At 45.4% G+C, this 22,717-nt stretch overlaps 1 protein-coding gene across 2 annotated transcripts in view; it reads left to right on the top strand.

Moving 5' to 3' along the window:
* Nucleotides 1-22,717, top strand: part of LOC135394223 (syndecan-like) — a 123,806-nt gene that overhangs the window by 92,269 nt on the left and 8,820 nt on the right. For both annotated transcript variants that reach the window (XM_064624839.1, XM_064624838.1), the window contains 3 exons: nucleotides 17,845-17,904; nucleotides 19,374-19,500; nucleotides 19,925-20,007. In XM_064624839.1, the coding sequence (XP_064480909.1) occupies nucleotides 17,845-17,904; nucleotides 19,374-19,500; nucleotides 19,925-20,007 (270 nt within the window). The remainder of the gene's footprint in view (nucleotides 1-17,844; nucleotides 17,905-19,373; nucleotides 19,501-19,924; nucleotides 20,008-22,717) is intronic.

Raw genomic sequence — 22,717 nt, forward strand, 5'->3', positions numbered from 1 at the left:
AAACTTCCGTCTGGGGCAGGATGTCTGGAAACCACCCTCCTCTCTTCCCCACCCCAGATGCAATGTCTAATGATTACACGTTGGAAAGACAAGGATTATGCGTAGAAATTGCCCGTGTGCTCTTCTCTAGCTGCGAACATACGGCTTGTAATTGAACCTCTGTATGCAACAAGTCGAAAAATCCCAAACCGAGAAAAGGGGCCTGATCTGATTGTCCGTCCCATTGACACACATGCATTTCCCATTTCTTAGCCTCCTGTAGCGGACAAATAAATTGCAATACGGCCCTAAATTTTCTTTGACAGGCACATACTCTTATGTAGATGTCACTGCAGCAAAAATAGTAAAAAGGGGATATGTCGACCCCTTATTACATAGAGGTTCAATTGTTGCGCAAAAATCTTGCACTTCAAAGCTGAACTACATGATATTCCGGCTCTCGCACCCCCTGTTGGGAAGGCGCTCGAGGCGTCTCCCCCCCCCCCCCCCCTGTCGGGATAACAGCTCTGATCTGTGCATCAGAGCTGTTATCCCGACAGGGGGGGGGGGGGTTTGCACAATAGGAGCTGCTTTTGTTGTGAGTTGATTCATTTAGCGAACATAGTTGTGTGCCCTATTCCCGCGTGGGGATCTCGTTGAGAGGTTTGGCACGTCGCGAACACGGTTATAGTTACCTAGTCATTCATAGTCATGCATCATAGGACGCGTGACACCTTGTGAGAAAATGTCGCTCGTGCTTGTCAGCGTATTCGGTTGTCTCGAGCAGACATTGAAGACTGCTGAGAAAGTGAAGACCCTCTGGGAGCCGGTAGCTGTCACAGCACGCGTCGCATCCTTAGACCTGATATCTGGATCGTGTCTTCTGTTACTGTCGTGACAATGGAAGGTTGAATTGCGACGTATAAAGTTACGCCGAGGCTTCGCTTGCTTGACTGCCGTTGTCACTGAGGCGTTTCACGTGAAAGCCGTCTCGTAACCAATCTAGTCGTGCGTGCCTGACGGGTTAACAATGTTGGGAAAAGTTGGCGGGACTTTGAATGGGATATCCCAGCTGGAAAGCAAATTCAGACTTCAGTTGAAGGATGGCTGTGTACTTGGAGAACCGCTGTTCAGTCGAAAGGTGATTGTGGCTGACGGTTACGTATACAGGAACTGTCTGTGACTGGTACCGGTGACAGGTACAGGTACTATGCAACAGTAACTGTTATTGTTAAGAACAGCTGAGAGAAAGACAGACCTGTTGAACAGTGATATATGCTTATACTACAATGAGATTGTCTCCTTCTGTGGCGACAATAGGTCACCACAGAAGGAAAAAGAAAAAAACGGGACACAGCAAATAGACACACGACACATGGAGCTGTTACTTTCATTGCAAAGTTCGGTGGCTGTGCCATCTGGTGGTCACCTTCGTGGTCACAGGTTCGTTGTTCACAGTTGTCATAGGTTGTTGGTAACTCAGTTCACAGTGTTGTCTATTTCTGTCGGAGTACCTAGGAGGTTACTCTCCTTCATGAAATCTAGGACTATGATCCACAGGGATTCATGACAGGTCTTCATTTGCATTTGTAAGAGGCATGGCAGGGATTCGTGTCCAAATTATGATGTGAATGGTACTGCCAAAGCTACGGAGGGCAAGAGAATCCCGTCTAAAGTTGTTTCATATCGCCTTTCCGCAACAGTCTGTCGTGCATTTTAACCAGCAGTGACTGCAACAAAAAAAAAAAAAAAAAAAAAAAACATCTGCAAACAGGACAAGCACTTTCCCTTGCCCTTGTGCTGTGTGTCAAAGAGCCCTCACAGTTAGCAGAAGGAGGCGCCAGCATAGGCGTCACACGAGGAGTGAACTCAGAGTCGTTATCCAACGATGAAGTCTCTGCAAGGAAACTCGTTAGCAGTGTCATAAGCTTGTAACCGTTTAAGCGTCATTGCTGCCCAGACCTGACGACCGTTTACGGATGTGCCGCCTGTTTGCGCCGACGTATGCGTCAATGCCGGTAGGAAATCTAAACAAAAACACTGCAACAACTACATAACGTGCGACTCGGGTAACCAAATACACACACACACACACACACACACACACACACACACACACACACACACACACACACACACACACACACAAAAAAAAAAAAAAAAAAACCTGACAGCGATGTTTCCAATAAGCGGGAGCTTCCCCATCTCTTCAAGCGCGAATCTACGTCATGGATCCAGTTGTGATGGTTAACAGAGGCCCCCCTTCTTGACTGGCTGGCTGTCCTGTTTACAATTCACTGGAACCTCTCTTCCCGGACTGTTATGTGCTCCGGGCACCAACGGAGCATTGGTTAGACTGTCGACAGTATAGGTAACTCCTTTCGGGTATTTGCATAGTGGGAACTCGTTAAAGGCCTCTGTTGACGTCACTGCCCCCGTGAAAACACGACCGGAAGCTTTTACGCGATAAGGGGTAGCAGACTTGCGAAGTGCCTCTTCCAGTGTTTGCTTTCAACAACGCCTACGGCTGCTACCCAATTTGGTCTTCCCGATAATTTGTCGCCCCGGTGCGAATGTGACATGGAAATTGGTGGCGAGCCTGTAATGCATCCGCAATCGAAGCGTTGTGGTGATTACCGCATTTATTAGGTACGAAATATTCATGCTACGTTCACAACGACGTGCATATCACTGCAATGTCACGATTTCCTCTGAAATTTCTGTTGGGTGCGAGCTCCATTATCCGACGTTTGAATCCGACCTGGACCAGTGGTCTAAAAAAAGTAGCAGTGGATGAGTGTTGTGGATACTGCATCCTATGCTATGATGACACATCGCATTGCTGGTAATTTTTACTGTCCATGATGTAAGTCACTTTGTGCACCACCTGTGGAGTAATTAAGAGTAAAGGCCAGAGATTGAAGCAAGACGCTGCTTGGTGGCGATAACAGCTTGCCTTTGTTGGCCTCACGGTCGTGGGCGTCGTCACGGCTGTAGCTGAAGATGATGGAGATGATCATGAGACGATGAGGGAGGTTGGTTTTGTGCGTCTTCCATCTTTGTGCGTGCCGCTGTTTAAATGAACGCTACATATGCGTGAGAGAACTGATGTTCTGAGGCTGGAACAACATACAAAGGACAAATACATACAAAGCCTCAAATTGCCTAAGAAATGAAAGTCCCATGGATGAAAGGTACTCCAGAAGATGTGTGTTCGAGTCCTACAGCTGGCTAACCTGTTCAGTGACTTCCATCTTTGTTCGCTATATACATATGCCCTAAGCCAATGGAAGGCAGTCACGTAATTGGTGCAAACAAAACTTGGTAAAACCATGAAAAGTTCGTAAGCCGGCGTTCACACGGGGCAACTTTTCCCAGCAACTCGAAGCAACTCAAACCAAAGTCTTTCGAGCAATTTCGAGTCCGCGTTCACACGCAGCAACTCGGTAGCTCCACATACAAGCAACCTTATGGCGACCGGACAATGTGGGTTCGAATCGAACTGGTGGAATCTTTTCTTTAGCTGCTGTTTATCAAATTTCAGTCAGTTTTATTGCCCCAATAGATCATTATTTCCTTCCAGAAGTGGCAACTGATATGTTTCCGTGAAGTTCGTAAAAAAAGCCAGGGGTAGCCAGTTTGACTTCGTCGAAACTCACATCCCCATTTTTTCTTTATTCACATCACATCACATCTCGTAAAAAAAGAAAAAGTTATCTCTCAGCTGCACCTGCAGGATTTGAACCCATGAACCCACAACGAAATACACAACGCCATCGGGAGTCACGTTGCAATGCTCCCCTTTCTGATTGGCCAGTGCACGAGCCACTTCTCAAGTTTTCGGTCTGGGAGACCACCTCCCGTGGCTCAGTGGTTAGCGTGCTAGCCATGTCACGTCGAGACTGGAAGGTACCCGGGTTCGAATCCCGGTGCCGGCTGTGCTGTCTGGGGTTTTTCCTGGGTTTTCCTCAGGCGCTTTCAGGTCACAGTTCCTCACAGTTCCCCTAGAAGACGGCCCAGGACGCACATTTCCCCTGGGCGTCGGTCGTGACGTTGCCCACATACGTGAGGCCGACATCACCATCACCACCATCGGTCTGGGAGCGATTCGCAGCAACTCTGAGCAACTCGAGTTGCTGGAGGTTGCCGGCTGACAGCAACTCTAAAGTTGCTCATAGTTGCTGGAAAAAGTTGCCCCGTGTGAACGCTGCCTAACTGATCTTGTCGAAACGAATGTTATCGGCAAGCACGTCGCAAGTTAATGGAGCGACATAATCGTGCCACCCTGCATATTGCCTTCCCTATCCCTCATGACTGGTTGCTGCGGTATTGCACTGGTTACTGGTTATGCGTTTTTTCGCTTGAGCAATCTGCGTGTTTTCCGAGCAATGCGAAACCGGGATTCATATATCCTCCAGTCTGGAACAAAAAATAAGTTCCGTCTAAAACGCGAGTGGGCGTCCGTGTATAGGCAAGGAGTGTTGCACTATGCACACGACACTGCTTTTTGTTTCGCAAAGTGCATTACGCACATGCACGTTTCCTCCCTTGCGAGTTTCTCAAATGAGGCTTTTTACTCTGACGAAAGCATATCTTGCTATGACTGAACTGTTTCAAAAATACGCAGTCTCTCTCATTGCTATCGCACTATCTGCAACAGCGTAACGATCTCTACACGCAGGATACCCCTCTTCCCGTGTTGCTGCGTTCGCACTAAAATTTTATTTGGGCCGCGTTTGCAGCGCGAGAATGACAAATAGCCCTATAGAGTTTTGTAGTGTGTACGGGAAAGACAGTCTGTGAAATCTCCGTCAAGGGAAAAGAGCGGCGTCTTTGTGCAAACGCTTGTTCCGGTATTTATAGTGTGCGGCTCCCTCGCCGTTGTCGACTGTCTGACTTCTCAGCGTTGGAAACAAATATCTACATAAAAAAATAAAAAAATAAATAAAAAAATAACTAAAACAGAAAAGTGCGTTTGGGAGCCCTCTATCTCCACGGTGCAGAGAGGGTCTCTTTGCAGTGTCAGTGGTTTGGATGAGAAGGAATTGAAACCCATACAGCGTTTCAATTTGTCCTTTTTTTTTCGCTCCCTTCGCACGAAGTGTCCTGTTGGTGACAGTACTGCTACAACTGTTTTTCCCTCAGCCAACCTCCAAGATACACACTTTGCAAATGCATCTGTGGGGTATTTTCTTTTTTTTTTTTTCGTCGAAAATGGTCTGCAGCCGGTATACATACGTCGAATTCCCTCCTCATGCTCGTGCTCCTTTTATGCTCGTGGTTCTACAGAATTCAACGTCTGAGATGAGTAACAGAAGGCGAGAGTGAAACCATAGCCCCGGCGCAGAACGCGATGCTATGTAGTCATGCGTCAGTTCTCGGTACTCGGGTGCTTCTTTCCTCATCCCATTGTCATTCATGTTGTTGTTGTTGTTGTTGGGTGCTTCTTTCTTCCCACCCGCCTTTTTTTTTCTTCTTATCGTGTAGTTTCTTGTATTATCGATCAGCTTACATTTTACATATATGTTGTTTTCTCTTTGTGCTTGACGCAAGAAGCCAAGCTGTTCCTCGGGCGTTCAATGCGTGACAAGAAAGAGCTCGTCCATTGGAACGGGAGAAAAGTGTCCCGCTTCGACATGTCTTCGAGTTCGTCAGCGTTACTTTATATCGAGCTCTTCCTTTATTTTTTATTCTTTTCTTTTTTCTTTTCGGGAGGTCCAAGTGCAACAACGTTACCCAAATAGGAGCTGTTGACCGCGGGGGATGATTCGATCCTGGTGCGGGAAGCTCTGGAACAAAAGGCGAAGATCCTTCATTGTTCCGAGTGATGTTCGCCGTCGGGTGGGAGTGACTGCTATTTTAAAGATATCGATGTTTGATAGCGCTTTGTTCCAAGCTTATTTGTTCGTAAACTTTCCTTTAGTCGAGTTCTGCGTGGCTTTTTTATTTTCTTTGTTGAAGGTTGGGGAGTTTTTTTCGAGGCTGAGGCCCCTGTGAACGCTGCCTGAGCTGAGCAGGCAGGCTGCATTCTTTTTTTTCTCTCTTTCTCTTACTGAACGTGTTCTCTCTCCCCCCCCCCCAACTTAGTTACTTAGTTCACTTAATTGCTTGTTCTATACCTATCGTCACGGGTTTCTGTCATTGTCTGTAGAGTGCAACGCCAAAAGTGTTGTCGCAACTAATATTTCTTTTTCCGAACATTATTTGGCTAAATACCGAGAGCAGACACACCGGGACTATTGGAGAACCATGAAAGTTCCCTGCGTAAGGTTCACAGGGTGTTCATTCCGTTCCACATAATGCCCTTCCATTTTGATGCCAGTACACGCGATACGTGAAGTTAGTGCCTGTTCAAAGGGGACTACCTCCATAGGTATAGCTCTCCTGCTTGATGACAATACACACGCGACTCTTCCTGAGTTCTGGATTGTACGCATGGTCTGACGGGTACGCACAGCAATCCACCTTCGGAAGGAGATGTTCTCCGGTAGGCAAGAGTTGCATTACGCGTATAAGAGGCTGCCTTCATTGACAGGTTCCTTGCTTGATGACAATACACACCCTGTACCCTCCGGCGGCAATACCCTTTGCGGTGCTGTTCCCATGAAGATGTTTTCTTAAAATACACTCTGCCTGGTCACGTCTAAATAAATTGTCTTCCCAAGCTTCAGTTTAAACTAACGTTTAGGAAGACGAGTACGGCCCATCTCATAGTCGTCAGTACAAAATACAAAATTTTGTCAATACGAAATAAATTTTGCCAAAGCAAGGAAGCGTTCTCTGCTCTCGTTTGCTCTCGTAGATGTTGTTGCGCCATTAAACATCAGATCTCGTTTAATTGCTCTCGTCTGGAGCGCTTCGGATACTACCCTATGTGGGACTGGACAAGCAAAAACAGGAACGTTCCTCTTGATAAAACAATGGGACACCATTCCAAATGTGGGACATCTCGGAATTGCGAAAGGCACGTGTTTTCGCACGTAGACCGCACAACTTATTTCTTTTTTACACTTCATGCCGTTGTAAGAGCCAAGACTATCGAGGTTAAATAGCGGTTTCTCTCGCTCATAAGACCTCCGTTGTTATTGCTCTATTAAGCATCCAGTCAATCAAATCAATCTCGCTAGTAAATCACGAACGTGGAAACTGACGAATCCCGTATCTTTTATGTTGTCACGGTAACGCCACCTATCAATCTGCGATGCGACATCTTTCCACTTCAGTGTTGTTCCTTTAAACAGCATTGCGTACCTGCTCGACTAAGAAGTAACTTAAGTCACAGAAATCGTGTCCCGTTTAACCTATATTCTTTCGAATTCGTTCCGGGCGTCACCACCACTTCTCATGAGGTCGTAAAAAATAGCGAAAGCCTCGGACACATTCACCAGATGCTCAAGATATGCCGTTTCCGCTAGGCTGTTCGAGGAGCACGACGTCTTGGAAGGCTACACACGGATGTCTGTGCGCATTTTATCTTGTCTTATATCCACCAAAGTCTGTATCGCCTTCTGGATGCTTATGTCACCGTTTATGACCAGAAGCCGGAACGTGATGGGCATGCATCGCCATCTGCACCAAGAGCAGTTTATAAACAGCTCTGTCTGCACCACACTGGATGGGGACAAATCCCGTGTACCGTAGAGTACTGATGACTCAACCCTATCGAAGCACACATTCCAAGATCTTCGAGTTGCGGTCAGGATCTTGGTACATGTTTCGACACCCGCTCCAAGTTTTCATGCGGCTTCTTTGTTCTTAGGTCGGAGAGATAGGCCGACCTGAAAACCAGCCCATTACAAAACACACACACTTACATAATGTACACAGCCCGTTAATCTTTGCGCAGAGTCGCTCCAGCTTGAACACCTTCGTTGTGAAGTTCTTGTGAAGCAATTGGCGAGCCTTTAGTGTAAGCACACAAGGTTTTGGCACGGGATTCTGTGCTCCTAGTGGGTGACGTCACACGGTTTTCTGGTGCCTTATAGACTCTAGGCACAGTGACTGTCCCCACCACGTCCAGTAAGGACAATAATTACGAGACCATCGTGCTGTCCATTTTCTCCGGAACTACCGCTCGCACTACTACGAGTAGGTCTCGGTACGGAGTTGCAAGAACGCATAAAAGCCTCTTCGGGTATGCAGGCGGTCATGAAACGCACAGTGATTATGTTGTGTATAGCATTCCCTTGGGGGGGGGGGGGCATGAATACGAAATACACACTGACACACAAAGCAGTGCGTGGTAGAACGTTGAATACGTTCATTGTAGATGAGCACGTAATATACGTAAAAGTTACGTGAAACCTTTTACACGGAATACAATCATTGGACAGTCGTTCTGTGCTTTCTCAGTCTTCGTGAACATTCCTTGATGCATCTGCAAGTTTGCAACTGCAAAACGACCTCGTTAGCGTCCGCTTAAGTGAATACCTGTGCGGTCATATTTCTACATACTGAATGCGACACGCTAGATGTAGGAAACTCAAAACTCAAAGGACACTGACCTTTTTTACAGAGATTTCTCAAAATTGTAGTAGTGGGAGTGACGCCAAGTGGCCATTCTGCGTCCAAGGGCGGTGTTTCACTTCTCTTCTTTCTGATCTCCTGCTTTCTATCTCATAGCGATCAAAGCGAATTCATCCGACTAACAGAGCAGCAATGGAGAATTTACGCATACGTGCTCTGTGCGGAACGCTTGGGCTCTGTTTCTTCTTCGAAACTGACTTCCCATGTTTGTACTCTCCGGAAGTTTGTCTCGCGAGAAGTAGCCTGGGTCGCTTTTGCTTAGTTACTTCGTGCCGCCTGAGTTGAGCGGGCAGACCTCACTCTTTTTATAATTGAACGTCACCCCCTCCCCTCTCCCCCTCCACTTAGTTACTTGGTTCACTTAATTCCTTGTTCTGTAGATCGTTGTCTGTATAGAGTGCTAAAAGTACTAAGAAAAGTGTTTGCAACTAATTAGAGGTGTGCGAATATTCGAAATTTCGAATACGAATCGAATATTTGCGATATTCAATTCGATTCGTCTTCGTATTCGAATTCGAAAATTTGATATTCGAAGTTTTCGAATATTCGTAGAAGTTCGAATATCAGATTTTTTTTTTTTTTCGAATATCATAGCAGCTTATTACAAAGTTGTTGTGGGCTGAGCGCTTGAATTTATATTTCGCGAACATGAAGGAAAACGAAAGCGACGCGCGGAGCTTTCGAGGTACTCCCATCCGCGAATGCGTCGCTAGACGTTCGGTAACCGAAACTAGTACACATTTGTGTGCAGCCGCCATTTTAAAGTCCGCCCCAGCCAAACGCGAAACCGCGGTACGCTTCATGCATCGTCAGCGCAGTCGTGGCTTTAGTGGATTGCCAACCAACTCTGAACATTCGTGCGAGGCCTACAGTTCGGTAAAATTCCGGTGAAATATCGAAATTTTGTTGGCGTTGAGTTGAACACCGCTGTTCACCATGCCACTGCTTGCACAGCCGAAATTCACGTCTCGAATGCGTTTCATTCGGTTTCGATTTGTGGTAGTCAGCGAGTTATAATAGTCATGGGGCTCGATCTTCAACTTGTCGTTATCCCATAACGCTCGTTAAATGCAGCACTTCGGCTCGTGATTCGCCACGAGCTCTTGCGCAAGCCTACCACAGCGGCTTTGGAGGGCGCGAACTTTAAATATAATGATAACGCCCTATGTGAAAGTTGAAGATCGGGGCCATGGTCGCGTGCGATGACGGCGATAATCGAGGAGTGGGACGTGACGATGTTTCGACATAGTTTCTCAAACTCCGGCGCTGTACGACCGTATGTTAAAACTGCCAACAAGGACGACAATAATTAACGCTGCAAAGTCACTACGCTGCACTAACTGTTGTTACAGATGGTAGCAAGACGCATGGAGCGATTTTGCTCGCGACTCGCGCGTATCGTTGTCGGCGCGACAAAGTTCGGATTCGGCGATTTTCGCCGCGAAATGAAAGAAGCGCTGAACGCGAACGTTGCGGAAACCATCACGCGTGATGAGCACAGCCGTACAACATCGTCGAGGATCGCGGTTTTATTGAGCTAGTGAATGAACCTGTTCGAAACTATGCATTACCGTTGGAACGATGTTCCCCCGTGTGACATCACGCGTGAAAGCACAGTGGAACCGTGCTGTTCGTTTTCCTTCGGAGATGTGCTCATCACTAAACCATCCCACATTCTGAACATTTACTTCCATTCTGTTTCTTCAGCACAATTACAATGCCAACACAGGTGTTCACTGTTCATGAAAGATGTTTGAATTGCAAGTTGTTTTTAGTTTTCAGCTTGCCTCATGAGAACAGCACATTGTTTCATCCTAAAAATAATTTTACTGTGTACATACATAGCTGGGCGTCCTCACTCATGAGGACCCTCATGAAGACGCCTCACCTCACGACGATGAGGTGAGGGTGAGTGAGGCCATGTGGGTCCTCACTAAAGGGGGGGGGGGTGAAATATGGCCCTTGGAACTGTAAAGGTTCCCGACCCGTGCCCTATGCGAAGCCAATACATTTACACATATTCCTTATTAGTACTTCGGGCATTCTTCTAAAGATCAGCAGAACACAACCATGACCATGCTTCTTTTCGAGGCTTCATTGTTACTCTTAGAAGCCTTTATCCTATGTCGTGTTATTCGATTAGTATTCGGAAATTTCAATATTCGCACACCTCTACAACAAATATTTCTTATTCCAAACACACACACACACACACACACACACACACACACACACACACACACACACACGGACAATCTTTGGCTAACGACTGAGAGTAGGCACACCGGGACTTCGACGTTGCGCTAAAAAAGCAAATAACAATAAGGTACACCGGGAATATTGCAGAACAATAAACGTTTCTTACGTTATGTTCACAGGATGCAGTCTCGTTACTCCGTTCCATGTAATTCCATCCTACGGGCCAGTCCGCCTTGCTGCCAATACATATATGAAATGTGTTATGTGTTGTCCCATCCTACAGTTGGCAATACGACGAATACATATATGGCGCCTTATTTTTGAAGCTTAATGTGGGCAAGGATACGCTTGCCCCATCCTACAGTTGGCAATAGGACATATATATGGGAGGAAGATGGGCTCACTAATTTTGACTCATCTAATCAGTCAACAATACATATATATATATATATCGACGGGCAATTAGACAAGCTTTCGCTTGTCCCATTTGACAATACGACAGCTTTCAGGTCGAAAGAGGAGTGTAAGGCAAAGTTGCCCCCTTTCTCCCCTGCTTTATGTGTTACCCGTTGATATGTTATTACTAGAGTCACTAAATAGGGCTATTTAGTTATCAGGGCTAATTAAATAGGGATACTTAGTGACTAGTTATTACGAGAGCTGAACCAATGTAAGGAAGTGAAAGGGGTTGGATTACCTGGGGCTGTACAGTGCAAAGCCATGGTGGCTTGCGCAGATGACCTCGCTATGGTAGTTCAAGGCGAAGGGGGAGTTGAGGAAGCTGTAGAAGTAATGGAAGGATATGGGACAATGGGCGGGGCGAAAACAAGAGACATAGAGAATAGACTTCTGTGGCTCATCTCATAGTACAACAATAAAGTTGGCAATACAACGATTAGGGAACGTTTAGGAAGATGAGTACACAGTATTCTGCGGCTCATCTCATAGAGTGAACAATACAAAACACGGTCCGCCTTGCTTGCGGAGCAGTACGCAGGAAGCGTGCATGCAGTATGTAGCAGTAATCTGATGAATCCATGGGAGATCATATGAATAAATTGCATTTTTGTGAACATATTGCAAATTTGACTCGTCTGATCAGTGAACAATACAATAATTTGCCGAGCTTGTGCATTTCATTGTGCATTGTAATACCATAATTCATTCGATCACGTGTACATAAATTTTCTGTATATACGATTCGCACTATTGATAGTTCAGTATTGTTCCTTCGCAATATTTTCCTTAAATCTATGCCCTACCTTGAGGTATCAATACATATATAAAGAAATAAATACATAAATATAAATTCATTGCGACTTGTCCCACTCCCACCTTCCAGGTGGCAAAACAAGATTTTACTTCAATCCTATTATAAAAGCAGCGAGGAAAAGTTATTTTTTGTATTTCGTTTTAACTGGCCTCATGTGTAGGACTTCCGTTGGAGAAAATAACGATAAAGGAAAAAGTGGGGTAAGCGTAATTAGCCAGCAATACAAGAACCGTTCGTTCACATATGCATAACATGCAAACAAACTTTCTGCGTGTAATAAAACCCATTTTCTTCGTTTGATGGCGGTATGCCTGCCGGTAAAACCGCACGCTACTCGGGGAGCTGTGCCCCAGACGAACAAAAAGGACGAGGAGAGAAGTCCAAACAGTGAGACTGCAGTCGGCGGTCCCCTTCGGAAAGTGTCCCGCCGACGCGGTGACACACGAGCGCAAGATAACCCTGCATCTCCAAGACAGGGATTAAGCAACGAGTTTATTGCCCAAAGAACCATCAACGGTGATTTACCCTAACGTGCTTTGCCACCTAATGGTGCTATGAGCTTTCGTCGACTTGGAGTTTGCTGTTTCTTGGGCTGTATACCGCCACATCCCCAGCGCAAGGCCTTTCCGCTTTGCGTCTTCATGGGCTAAGGCGGTGAAAACATCGAGCTCGAATCCTGGTGCCCTTTACCACGAAGCAACAAAAATAACAAAGTGCTAAAAAGTTGGAAGAAATGCTTGGGAGATTTACTCTGTGGCGAAGGCAAATATGAAGACTGGTTCATGGAAAGAGAAAAATAAATAAATAAATGAAGAATGTGATTGTAAGAGTTTAGTTGGTTCAATTTAGATATGGGACGAATCGTAAATTTTCCGAATCCGAACTAAAAGGCCGAAACTAAAGTGCAGCGATGGCTCCCCGCAATTAAACATCTTTCTGGCTCAGGATGGGGCTGTGATCAGCGTTCCTTGCTCGCAGTTCACGCGGCGTTGGAGAGGGCGACTGTGCCTTTCTATTCTGCACAGGATATCAACAACGTCATTAAATACCCTTCGGTCCCTGTTTGCTCGAAGCCTTCGTCGCTGCCTCGGAGTTCCAAGAATGGCTGAAACACTGCAAGTACTGGCTGAAACTGGTGAACTCCCGGTTGAAGTTCTACGTGAACGTGAAACGGCTCGGCACTTCCTACGTTTGCGTGCTCACATTCCCCGTCACCCGCTCCTCAGGAAAATTCGATACCGCCCTGAAAGCGACTTCTATCGAGTAGCGCAGAGGACACGCCAGACTCTCACTGGCTTCATAGCTAAGGACATTATACCGCCGGAAGCCCCCTGGTCTCTGCCGGTACCGCCGACTTTCGTAAGCCTTCCGGACATTCTGGAAAGAAGAGATCAGGTCCCCCCTCAAGTCCTCCGAGCCCATTTTCATGCTCTGGTATTCGAGAAGTTTTCTACGTTTACGGCAGCATATACAGATGGCGCATCCCGCAACAAGTCCGCCTCAGCATTCGTCATACCATCCGTAGGCGTAGTGCAAGGACGGCGCCTTTCACATCCAACCTCCTCAACAGCTGCGGAACTCTATGCCATCCTTTTCCTTCTACAACACATCGCTGATTTTACCCCGCGGGAATGGGCAGTCTTCACAGACTCCAAATCTGCACTTCAAGCTATTGAAAATTCCGGCATACGAGGCCCATCCGCACCAGTCACAGATGTGTTAATGGCTTACCACACTTTCTACGCAGCAGGCCACAGGCTAGTTCTTCGGTAGGTTTGACAACTTTCTGTGGCATGCACTTTTTGTAGAGTACTTTCCTTTTACTAAAGCTCTTAGAAAGCTAGTTTCTGTTGATCACTTTAATACATCTCAATAGGTACTCTAGAAACCATGCGATAAAGGACGAGAAGCACTGCGCGAGTTTATCGCAGCTTTGGAACCTCTGTCATGATCACCTTACGATAGTAAAACATTTAAGGACGATACGTGAATATGAATGTATATTATATACTTTAGGGAAGGTAATAACGTTCGTGATGCCTACAGCCGAAATTGAAGCAGAGGGCCGAGGCGAGCTCTCTATGGGGGATGACACACTTGAAGGATATCCTGAGCAGGACATTCACAGCTGACATAAATTCAGTGCAACTCTATTACGTTCTACGTTGTGTAGAAATTTAGTTGCAAAAGTAGTTGAAACTACTTTGTCGTGGTTACACGTGTAGCTTAACTATACTTCCTCTAAAATGTAGTGGGTTAGTTGTTTCAATTACTTTTTAAACAAGTATTGAGCTTCTTCGAGAGTATGTGAAGCACCTCTTAAAATTGGTGACGGAAGACATATGCAGAAGGCAATGGTTACAGGCCGACAGACGTTCATCCTTGCTTCATCAGATTCACCCGGAGCTGAAATTTCGTGTTCCGTCCAGCATACCGCGATCTATACAAACACTTTTGCATCGGTTTCGCCTTTACGTTCCGTATGCTCAACGGTTTCTCCATAAAGTCTGCAGGGGTGGTTCAGCAAACCGTCCAGTGTGTGTGCATCTGTGGAAAACACGGAACATGTACTCATGCACTGCACAAGATATGCATCCCAAAGACCTACATCGAAGTCTGCCCTAGACCGCTTGGAACCTTCGATATAGTCAAGGTATTGGACGCACGGGAACCCAAGAAGAGAGATGCAGCGTTATCAGTACTTGTCAACGTCATAATGAGCAGTGATATGGAATCTGTATTTTAGGACCGCGTTATAGGCATGTGCCGTCGAGTTCCTCGTTCCTTTTATAGTTTCCCGTGATGCCTTTCATTGCTAAGCGATGTAGCTACGCATGTGCACATGCAGTTCGGTCATGTTCGGTGATGTTTCTCTTTTTATATTTTCTTTCCTTTCTATGGGGTTCATCCATTTAGGGGATCTTTATGGGAGTAGCAGAATTCGTCAGGTCACGAATTCAATTTCTTCCTCGTTTTTTTTTTTTTTTTTTATAAATCATGCGAGGCCTACACCGTCATCTCACATGATTTATTCAAACCATGGAGAAGGAGACTTCGTCTTGAGGTTCTTTTACCCACGTGATGTTAATCGCCCTGGAATAGCCAGTCCTGCCTGAAGTAGGGCCCTCATCGTCATATTGTGTTTACTACTACCATCATCATCATCAATCCCGTAAACTTATTATCTGTTCCATTCACTGACACAAGCTTCTGTGGCACGTCAATAAACTACACACACACGGCGCAATGGTGGCGTCCGTTCTATATTGACCTCTGATTGAAGGTGAATTACTCGAAGACTGCGGGCAACGGGAGGGAGGTAGCGCCGTCTGGTAGGGGTTTCTGGCGGGATCTCTCCCAGCTATATCGTCCAAGAGAACGGCAGATGTCCAGCGGCAAAGAATCGAATCCCTCCCTGGGACTGATGAAGTTGTAGGCGGATGGTTATTCGATTGCGGGACCTGTCTCGCGGCAGATATTAGCCGCCTCTTTTGTGCCTCTCTCGCGCTACTCTGGCTTCAACACAGTGGAGGGAGAAACTTTCCATTAGGAGCGGCCGTCTCGAAATGAAATTTTTGCTGTTGCGCCGATGGATGCAGTCTTTGTGTGGAGCAGAACGTATCTCTTGCGTGGGTGGTCGTGCGTTGAGATCCAAGAAGGTCGAAAGACAATGCCAGAAGTCTGGTGGGCGTGACTGGTCGAAGAGGATAGCTACTGTGGGTGCAAAACGTAGTAATTGATAGACAAAAGGATATAATGCGTTGCGTAAGCACTTTGCCGGGGTTCTTAGTCGTGGTTTAAATGTACAGGCAATTTTGACGCTCGCCAGAATGGTAAAGTGCGGGACGAAGGTTTACAGATAACGGGACGGTGTCATTTTCAGTCGCCGAGTCGCTCTCGTCCCATTAATGTCACCATTAAAGCCGCCAGGGATTCTCACCAGCACGCCCCCTCTGAACGGGGGCTCCTATGCCCGCTTCCGTCCACCGGAAGGACGTTGCCCAGGGAGAGAATGATGATGATCCAGTATCCCGCAAACTTTTGTCCAGCACTGAACGAGCGGTCCTGATTGCTGGGCGTGTTGCGTGACGAGAGTGTAACGTCACCACCACCACCACCACCACCGTCATTTCCACCACTGTCAGTGGTCGCGCGTGCATCTTTTGCTTCATCCCTACCCCACTCCGATATAAGTACTGTGAGTTCTGGCGTAAAGTACTTTGTTACCATGGGTGGAAACTTTGGCTAATTTGTATGCCATAACGGATGGGATTTTGGCAACGGGAAGGACAGGGACAGACACGAAAGACGCGAACAAGCGCTATCATCCAACAAACTTTGCTGGGAAACGGAAATAATTATTTGCAATCTCATGGCCTTGGGCTCCCCTATGGTCACCGCAGGGTTGTTGCTTTTTTCGTGTTTACACTACATAGCAAAGATGAATAGATATATAGAAATAGATTAATTAAAATGCTTTCCCCTTAAACCCTTTGCGGTGTTGTTCCCGGAAAGATTTTTTTCCTAAAAATTAAAATGGGTTATATGCAAAAAAAAGAGCGTACGCCCACCTAGGAAACCTACTGGATTTGTTCCCAAACAGGAGGAGGCATCATCCGAATCGTCCAGTCTCCTGTCGCGGCAAACAGTCTTACCTGCTATAGACATTTCGGTCTACTCTTCAATAATGTAGGGTACCTATGACCACCCTTTGTATGACACCCTTTCCTTCCTCGATCTTTTTTTTTTTTTTTTTTTTGAATAGCAATTGACCTCTGCATGGCTGACCTTTCCTTACACACGCGCTGATGTTCTCCACCCTTGCTGGATTTGCATCATGGAAGCTCGTTGTAGCGTCACTCACCCTCACGCGCGTAAATGATCTCGGTGTATGAGAATACGAGAACGTGGGAGTAGCAGAATTCGTCAGTGACGAATTCAATATCTTCCAGTATTTTTTCTATAATCAAACTCAAACTCAACGAGAACGACCACACCTGGTGTGCAAAAACCAAAAGTAGCAATGAATAGGTTGCTCTCGGTGGCGGAAATGTCAGTAGACATGATGTCTGGTGTTCATGGGAGGGGTACAGCACCCGTATGCATAAAATATATCCGGGGCACTGGGTGCCGCAGAAAGTTTGGATGCAAAATTGAGTTCAGGGAACGTTGCAATTTCACGCACCCTCTCTAGCTGCTCAGTGAATGTATTCTGGCCGCTAATGTTTATTTCCCTGGCGAATACGCGACTGAGTGAAAGCTTGAAAGAACTAAGGGAAAAGGGTTAGCTCTTGAGAAGGTGACGTAAGGTTGATATATTGCTATTACTTTCATGCACTTTTTCTGTGCCTCCGCCTTAAAGTAACGCCCGATATATTTAGACTATGGAAAACTGGGTGCACTCGACAGCACCAAAGAAGCTCGGTGTGCGGTTTTTGAGGTGGTCCTCGAAGATTTCAGTCACACTTGTAGGAATGTAGCTGCTCAGGTATTTCTGGACGGCGCAGCATGATCTTTGATATCCTTGCGCCAGTAAAGTCAAATCAAATCAAAATCAAAAGGTATTTCTGGTAATAACGAATGTGAAGTGTTTTTAGTTACTTCGGTCATTATGTGCACTGTCAGGTGTATTCTGCTAACGAAGCGGAAAGGTAACAAATGTACAGTGAAATATCTCTTCACGACCTGTGGCAGTATAGCAGGTTCAGTCGGAAGTTCCTGTGGTCACTGGACGCATTCATTCGAATTTACTTTTTGGCACTTGAAATACGTTTTCCCTTCATTGTGCACTTGTGGAGTTTGGTGTAATGTGCAACACGCTTTTGTTTTCCACATAACTGACGTGTTTTCCCTCTGACATTTTCCAGGCGAAAAGTGAGACTGAAAAGCATGGGGATAACGGCATGTTCTTCATTGATGACACGCAGGTATGCTAACATCTAACTCCCCGCAACCCTTACTGAGGAATAGTACGCATGGCCACCGCAGTACAGCCAGTATACGTATTTTATTTATAGGGTTTTTCACGTCATGTCAATCGCAGGGGAGCACCACGGTCTCTAGCGGAGTTTCCGCCCGTCATATTCTCTGTTTAGTATTTGCTGTATCGAAGTGATTGTACTGTGTGCATAACGTTCCCTGTATTTTTTTTTATTTCAACATCAGTAGTATTATAAATATTATATAGCAGCGAATGGAAACGCTATCAAACTTCGCCAGGCCTAGACCTACATCGTCGCGACGGTCTCGGCTTTTCGAAGCTAGTGTTCCGAGGTTCCCTGCCTCAGTGAATATCATATGTCTCCATCTATAGTGCTGTCATATTTGCACGGCCTTAGGGCGCAACAGTTAAGAACTACACTCCAGGATAAATCTTCTTCAGATTCCTACTCCATAAATGCCTCTCTTAAAACCCACAATTTACATATCATTTTCACACATTGGTTTTTCTCTGCATGACCCGAAAGTGACGTAAAGATAGGTGCCTGTCCTGATCGTAGCGCAACAGGGACCTGAGGACGAGTCCCGGGAGGTCGCCTCCGGCGCATCCACCGAACGAACCAACGCGCGCGCCGAGTTATGACGTCACCTACGCCTCCGCGAAACCGAAACCCGTGAAGGCTAGCCTACTAAAAATACATGACGTTCGTTTATAGCGCTTTCATTGCGCGCATTTGGTCTTTCAGTGTCGTTTATTTTAAGAAATAAAATATAAATTTTGACAGCATTTTGGCCCTAAAGGAGTTCTGTGTTCAGTTTTATATAAATTTGCTTGAAGGCAAGTACTATTCCTCAGAAAGCATTGTTTTTATACAGTTCTAATGTACCATGCTGGACATTCTAACTGTGCTGATTCGACCACCCTTTCTTTGTTTTTGCTTTGTCCCCCGTGTTTGTTGATATATCGTGCTCTGTAACCGCTTTGTTGTGATGAACGCAACACCCCATCATTAAAATAAGTTATTGTTGTTGTAAATCCCTCATTGGTTATTTATCCCCCACCTTGCCCTGTAGTGTAGTATACTGAACGTAGGTGTATCTAAGACCCAACTAAACGTGTCCAGTTTCCCTTTTCTGGGAACAAATAATCACGACACCCCTATGACCTCCATTCCCCAACCTTACTAGCCACACTTCTCACACAAAAAAAGTCATAGTGTATTATGAATGCACAGGGAGTGAGTGGTTTTGAGGTTTTGCAATATTTCGTAACAAAATTCTCTTAATTTTTCTTTTTATGAAATGTGTTATAAATTTTGATGCATCAATGCTGGTTACATGTAAACCGGTACCTGAAGCAACAAAATGAGCAAGAATTCTTTTTCAGTGGCACTCTGGGGATTATGTCGCGTAACTCACATGTCCGAACATGGATGCAACAACTTTTTATCTGCAGAGTGACCAGGGAATCGAGGGCAGTGCAGGTGGAGACCTAGACAGCTCTTCAGGGCATGAAGACGACGAGGATGCCGTCGAAGGGTCCGGGAGCACGCCAGTCGAGTTTGGGTCTGGCAAACTTCCAGGTATGTTACTAATACATTATCAAAATATACTTTTTCATATTTTATAAAATATTACCATAAAATAGCTAGACCAGCTATGATGTGTGAGGGCATCCTAACGTTCTGTTCCTTCAATGATGTTAAACATCAAATTATATTTCACGAGGCGCATAGCAGCGGTTTGACGGGAGTGACGGGAGTTTATTCATGCTGCGAAACCTATTATACAGAGAGTAATAGATTTTAAATTTGCTGTTTTCTACTGATGACGTGATCATTTGAGTGCATTCCACAGTCATGAATGTGACCGGGGATTTTGTGGTAATTTAAAGAGCTTTGAGAACTTGGGCGTCCAGCGCCTTTCAAACTACCATGTCAAGTCGGGTCTTTGTTTTCATATCCTATATCTGTTTTGCTTCGCTTCTATAACTTTTCTGTGTTACAGGTTTCATAGTACCAAAAACAAAGGATGTAACGGATACAACAACACGCACGACAACCCGGAAGCCATCCGTAAGGATAGATCAGGTAAGTTGGAGACCCTTATGATGCAACAAATGTAGCAAAGAGCCATATAGTGTAAACTCTGCAAAGGGGTCTGGGAGAAATTCAGTTTGGAATCACTTTTGTATGTACTGTGTGCATGAACCTGGACTGTAGAGCAGAAGCTTGAAGCTTGTCTTTCCTAAAAGAAAAAGACACCAGAACATAGGATCAAACCTATGAATTGACAACATTGCAGTAATTATTGCTTGCACATGCCAGGAAATGATCAATTTGTGACAAATGTAACTCAATGAAAAACTGGTGAATATGCAAAACTTATATATTGGATATAAAACTTATATAAAGGAAAATATATTGTGTTCTGCAGTGATGTATTTCTACTGCTCAGATTACATTTTAAACTACTAACGCCAGAATGTGGACTTGTTGGTAGAGAAGCGACATTTTCAAAGGTGCCAAGAACACACAGGACAGGCACTAAACAATACACTAGCCCCAACGTACTGATCAATATTCCAGTTATGTATTACATTCCAAATTACTGCAATATTCAAGACTATACCTAAAACTGCATAACACAGATATATTTCAGTTGGCTTGCTTTCACTCGCTGGTTGTGATACAGCTAGACAGTTCCTGGACATTTGTGGGGAAGGCTGGGCAGTATACAGACACACTGCCTAAGATCAATTGAAGCACTCGGAGGCTACAGAAATTTACTAAGATCAGGGCATCAGGATCCCCCCAGATCCACCCCTAATGCTGCGTTGCATTATGTTTGGCAGTAGCAATCAAGCTACCATAGATTTCCGTTAATTTGACTGAGGTTAATATGATTATTTCTTTAATTTGGCCGTTTTTTAAGTGTCCAGGCAAGCACCCATACATAAGGCCCCGGGTTTTCCGCGAAATTTCACGGAATCCGGAAACCATCGCGGAATCGTTCATTTTGCACGGAATTCCGTGTAAATTCGATCCGGACAGTTACTACGACGTGCAGCGTAGCAGGAGAAGTATTGCATGCTCACGCGAAATAGCATCAGATAAGAGCGCGTGCCGCGCACGCTCCCAACTGCTCCAAGGTACACGGACACTTCGACATATTTACTCGCGTATCTTGCGCCATCGCATATTGTTTAGTTTAGCACTAAAAATGACAAGAAAAAAAAAAAAAAAGCGTAATTTGCGCACCCGCGTTTTCGTGCGCGGGTATCTGGCACGCGCGTCTCAGCGACCGTGGCGATTGCTCAGGTTTTCGCAACGCCGTCAGTGCTACCGAAGTTATATTGCGGTGCTTTCGTTTGATTTGCGCGCACTTTCGAGTGATGGTCCACTGACGCGATGGACGATACTGTCACTCTGTCACTCGAACTACGAAACGCTGAAAGAAACGCTGGACAAACTGTACAGCACAACATGACAAAGTTTGCGAACATGAAGTGCTTTCTGTTGTCAAGTGCAGACTAGCGGCGTTTTCCAGTAACTTCTCGACGTATTTCACCGGTATATAAGCGGTAGTGGGCCGCCGTTTTGCCTCCCGGTCGTTGCGCCGTATTCGGGTGCTTCTTTCACGATTGCGCGATGCGGTGATAACGTCAATATCGGCTCTACCGAGAGCCCGCATACTAAAATTTTGAAATTTTGCGTCGTTTAAATATCGTAACGAACGTTCCCGCACAATTTGCGCACCTCTAAAGTTCAGACTTTTCTAGGGAGAAAAAGTGCGCAAATTATGCGAGTAAATACGGAATTAGGAAATTCTTCTTCTTAGGACTAGGAATTAGGTTCTATACTTCAATTAGGGTGCTTGCTCCGAATGTAGCGTCTATTCCTATCAAGAGATTGTCAATTCCCATAAACTTTGCAGGTGCTGAAAGATCTTCTAGCAGGTATAAAATGGCTGTAGCCGACAGCAGCATTCACTATCAGAGGAGATCACAAGACATGATGTAATGCTGAAGTTTATAATATAATAAGTTTAATATATTTTGTACCCACATTATCCAAGAATAGTGTTTCCCTCCTCAAGCAGCCGTTGACTCCTTGCGGTCGAAAATCGCGGAATGTAGAAGTCGGTGCCAGAGAAATTTGAATTTGCAGCAACAAAAAACCAGGGGCCTTACCCATACATTTCTATGGATGAATAGTTTAAAGAAGAAAGAACGCTGAATGACTTTGCATAGTGTAATTTGACGGTCTAATATGCACACACATTTGTTGCACAATCCACAATGATAAGTTTGGGTTTGGAGGCCTGCTATGGGGAGAAAAACTTGTGGTGCTCCATTGGTACTACTGGCCAAATGTCTGGTATGCAGAATGCATCCAATGAGTGCCAATGCTGCTTACAGAAGCCAAATAAGTTTATTTAGATTAATATTACGGTAAAATGTATGGATCAGGAACATGTGCAGTAGAGGATGCTGCCGATGTTGACTCTGTTTCTGTGACTTGCTGGGTTTTCTTTGAAGAGAATCCCTATCTGTAGCTGTAGTTGCTGCTGCCAACTCCTTTTTGCATTGCTCTACTAGCTTTAGTTGAACCCAATTTTATAAAGCAACTGACTTATTTTTACAGCACATGTGCTACTCTTGCACATTCACAAATTTTTTGTTGCTCATTTGTCCCTGTAGTTTGCCAGGCTTACTAGACCACGAATATACGTTGACCCCACGACATACAAACTGCCGAGAATAAGAAATAATCATTAGAATGTACAGGATGTCCCAGA

Source organism: Ornithodoros turicata, chromosome 5 (genome assembly GCF_037126465.1).
Source record: "Ornithodoros turicata isolate Travis chromosome 5, ASM3712646v1, whole genome shotgun sequence".
In the NCBI taxonomy this organism is placed as follows: domain Eukaryota; kingdom Metazoa; phylum Arthropoda; class Arachnida; order Ixodida; family Argasidae; genus Ornithodoros; species Ornithodoros turicata.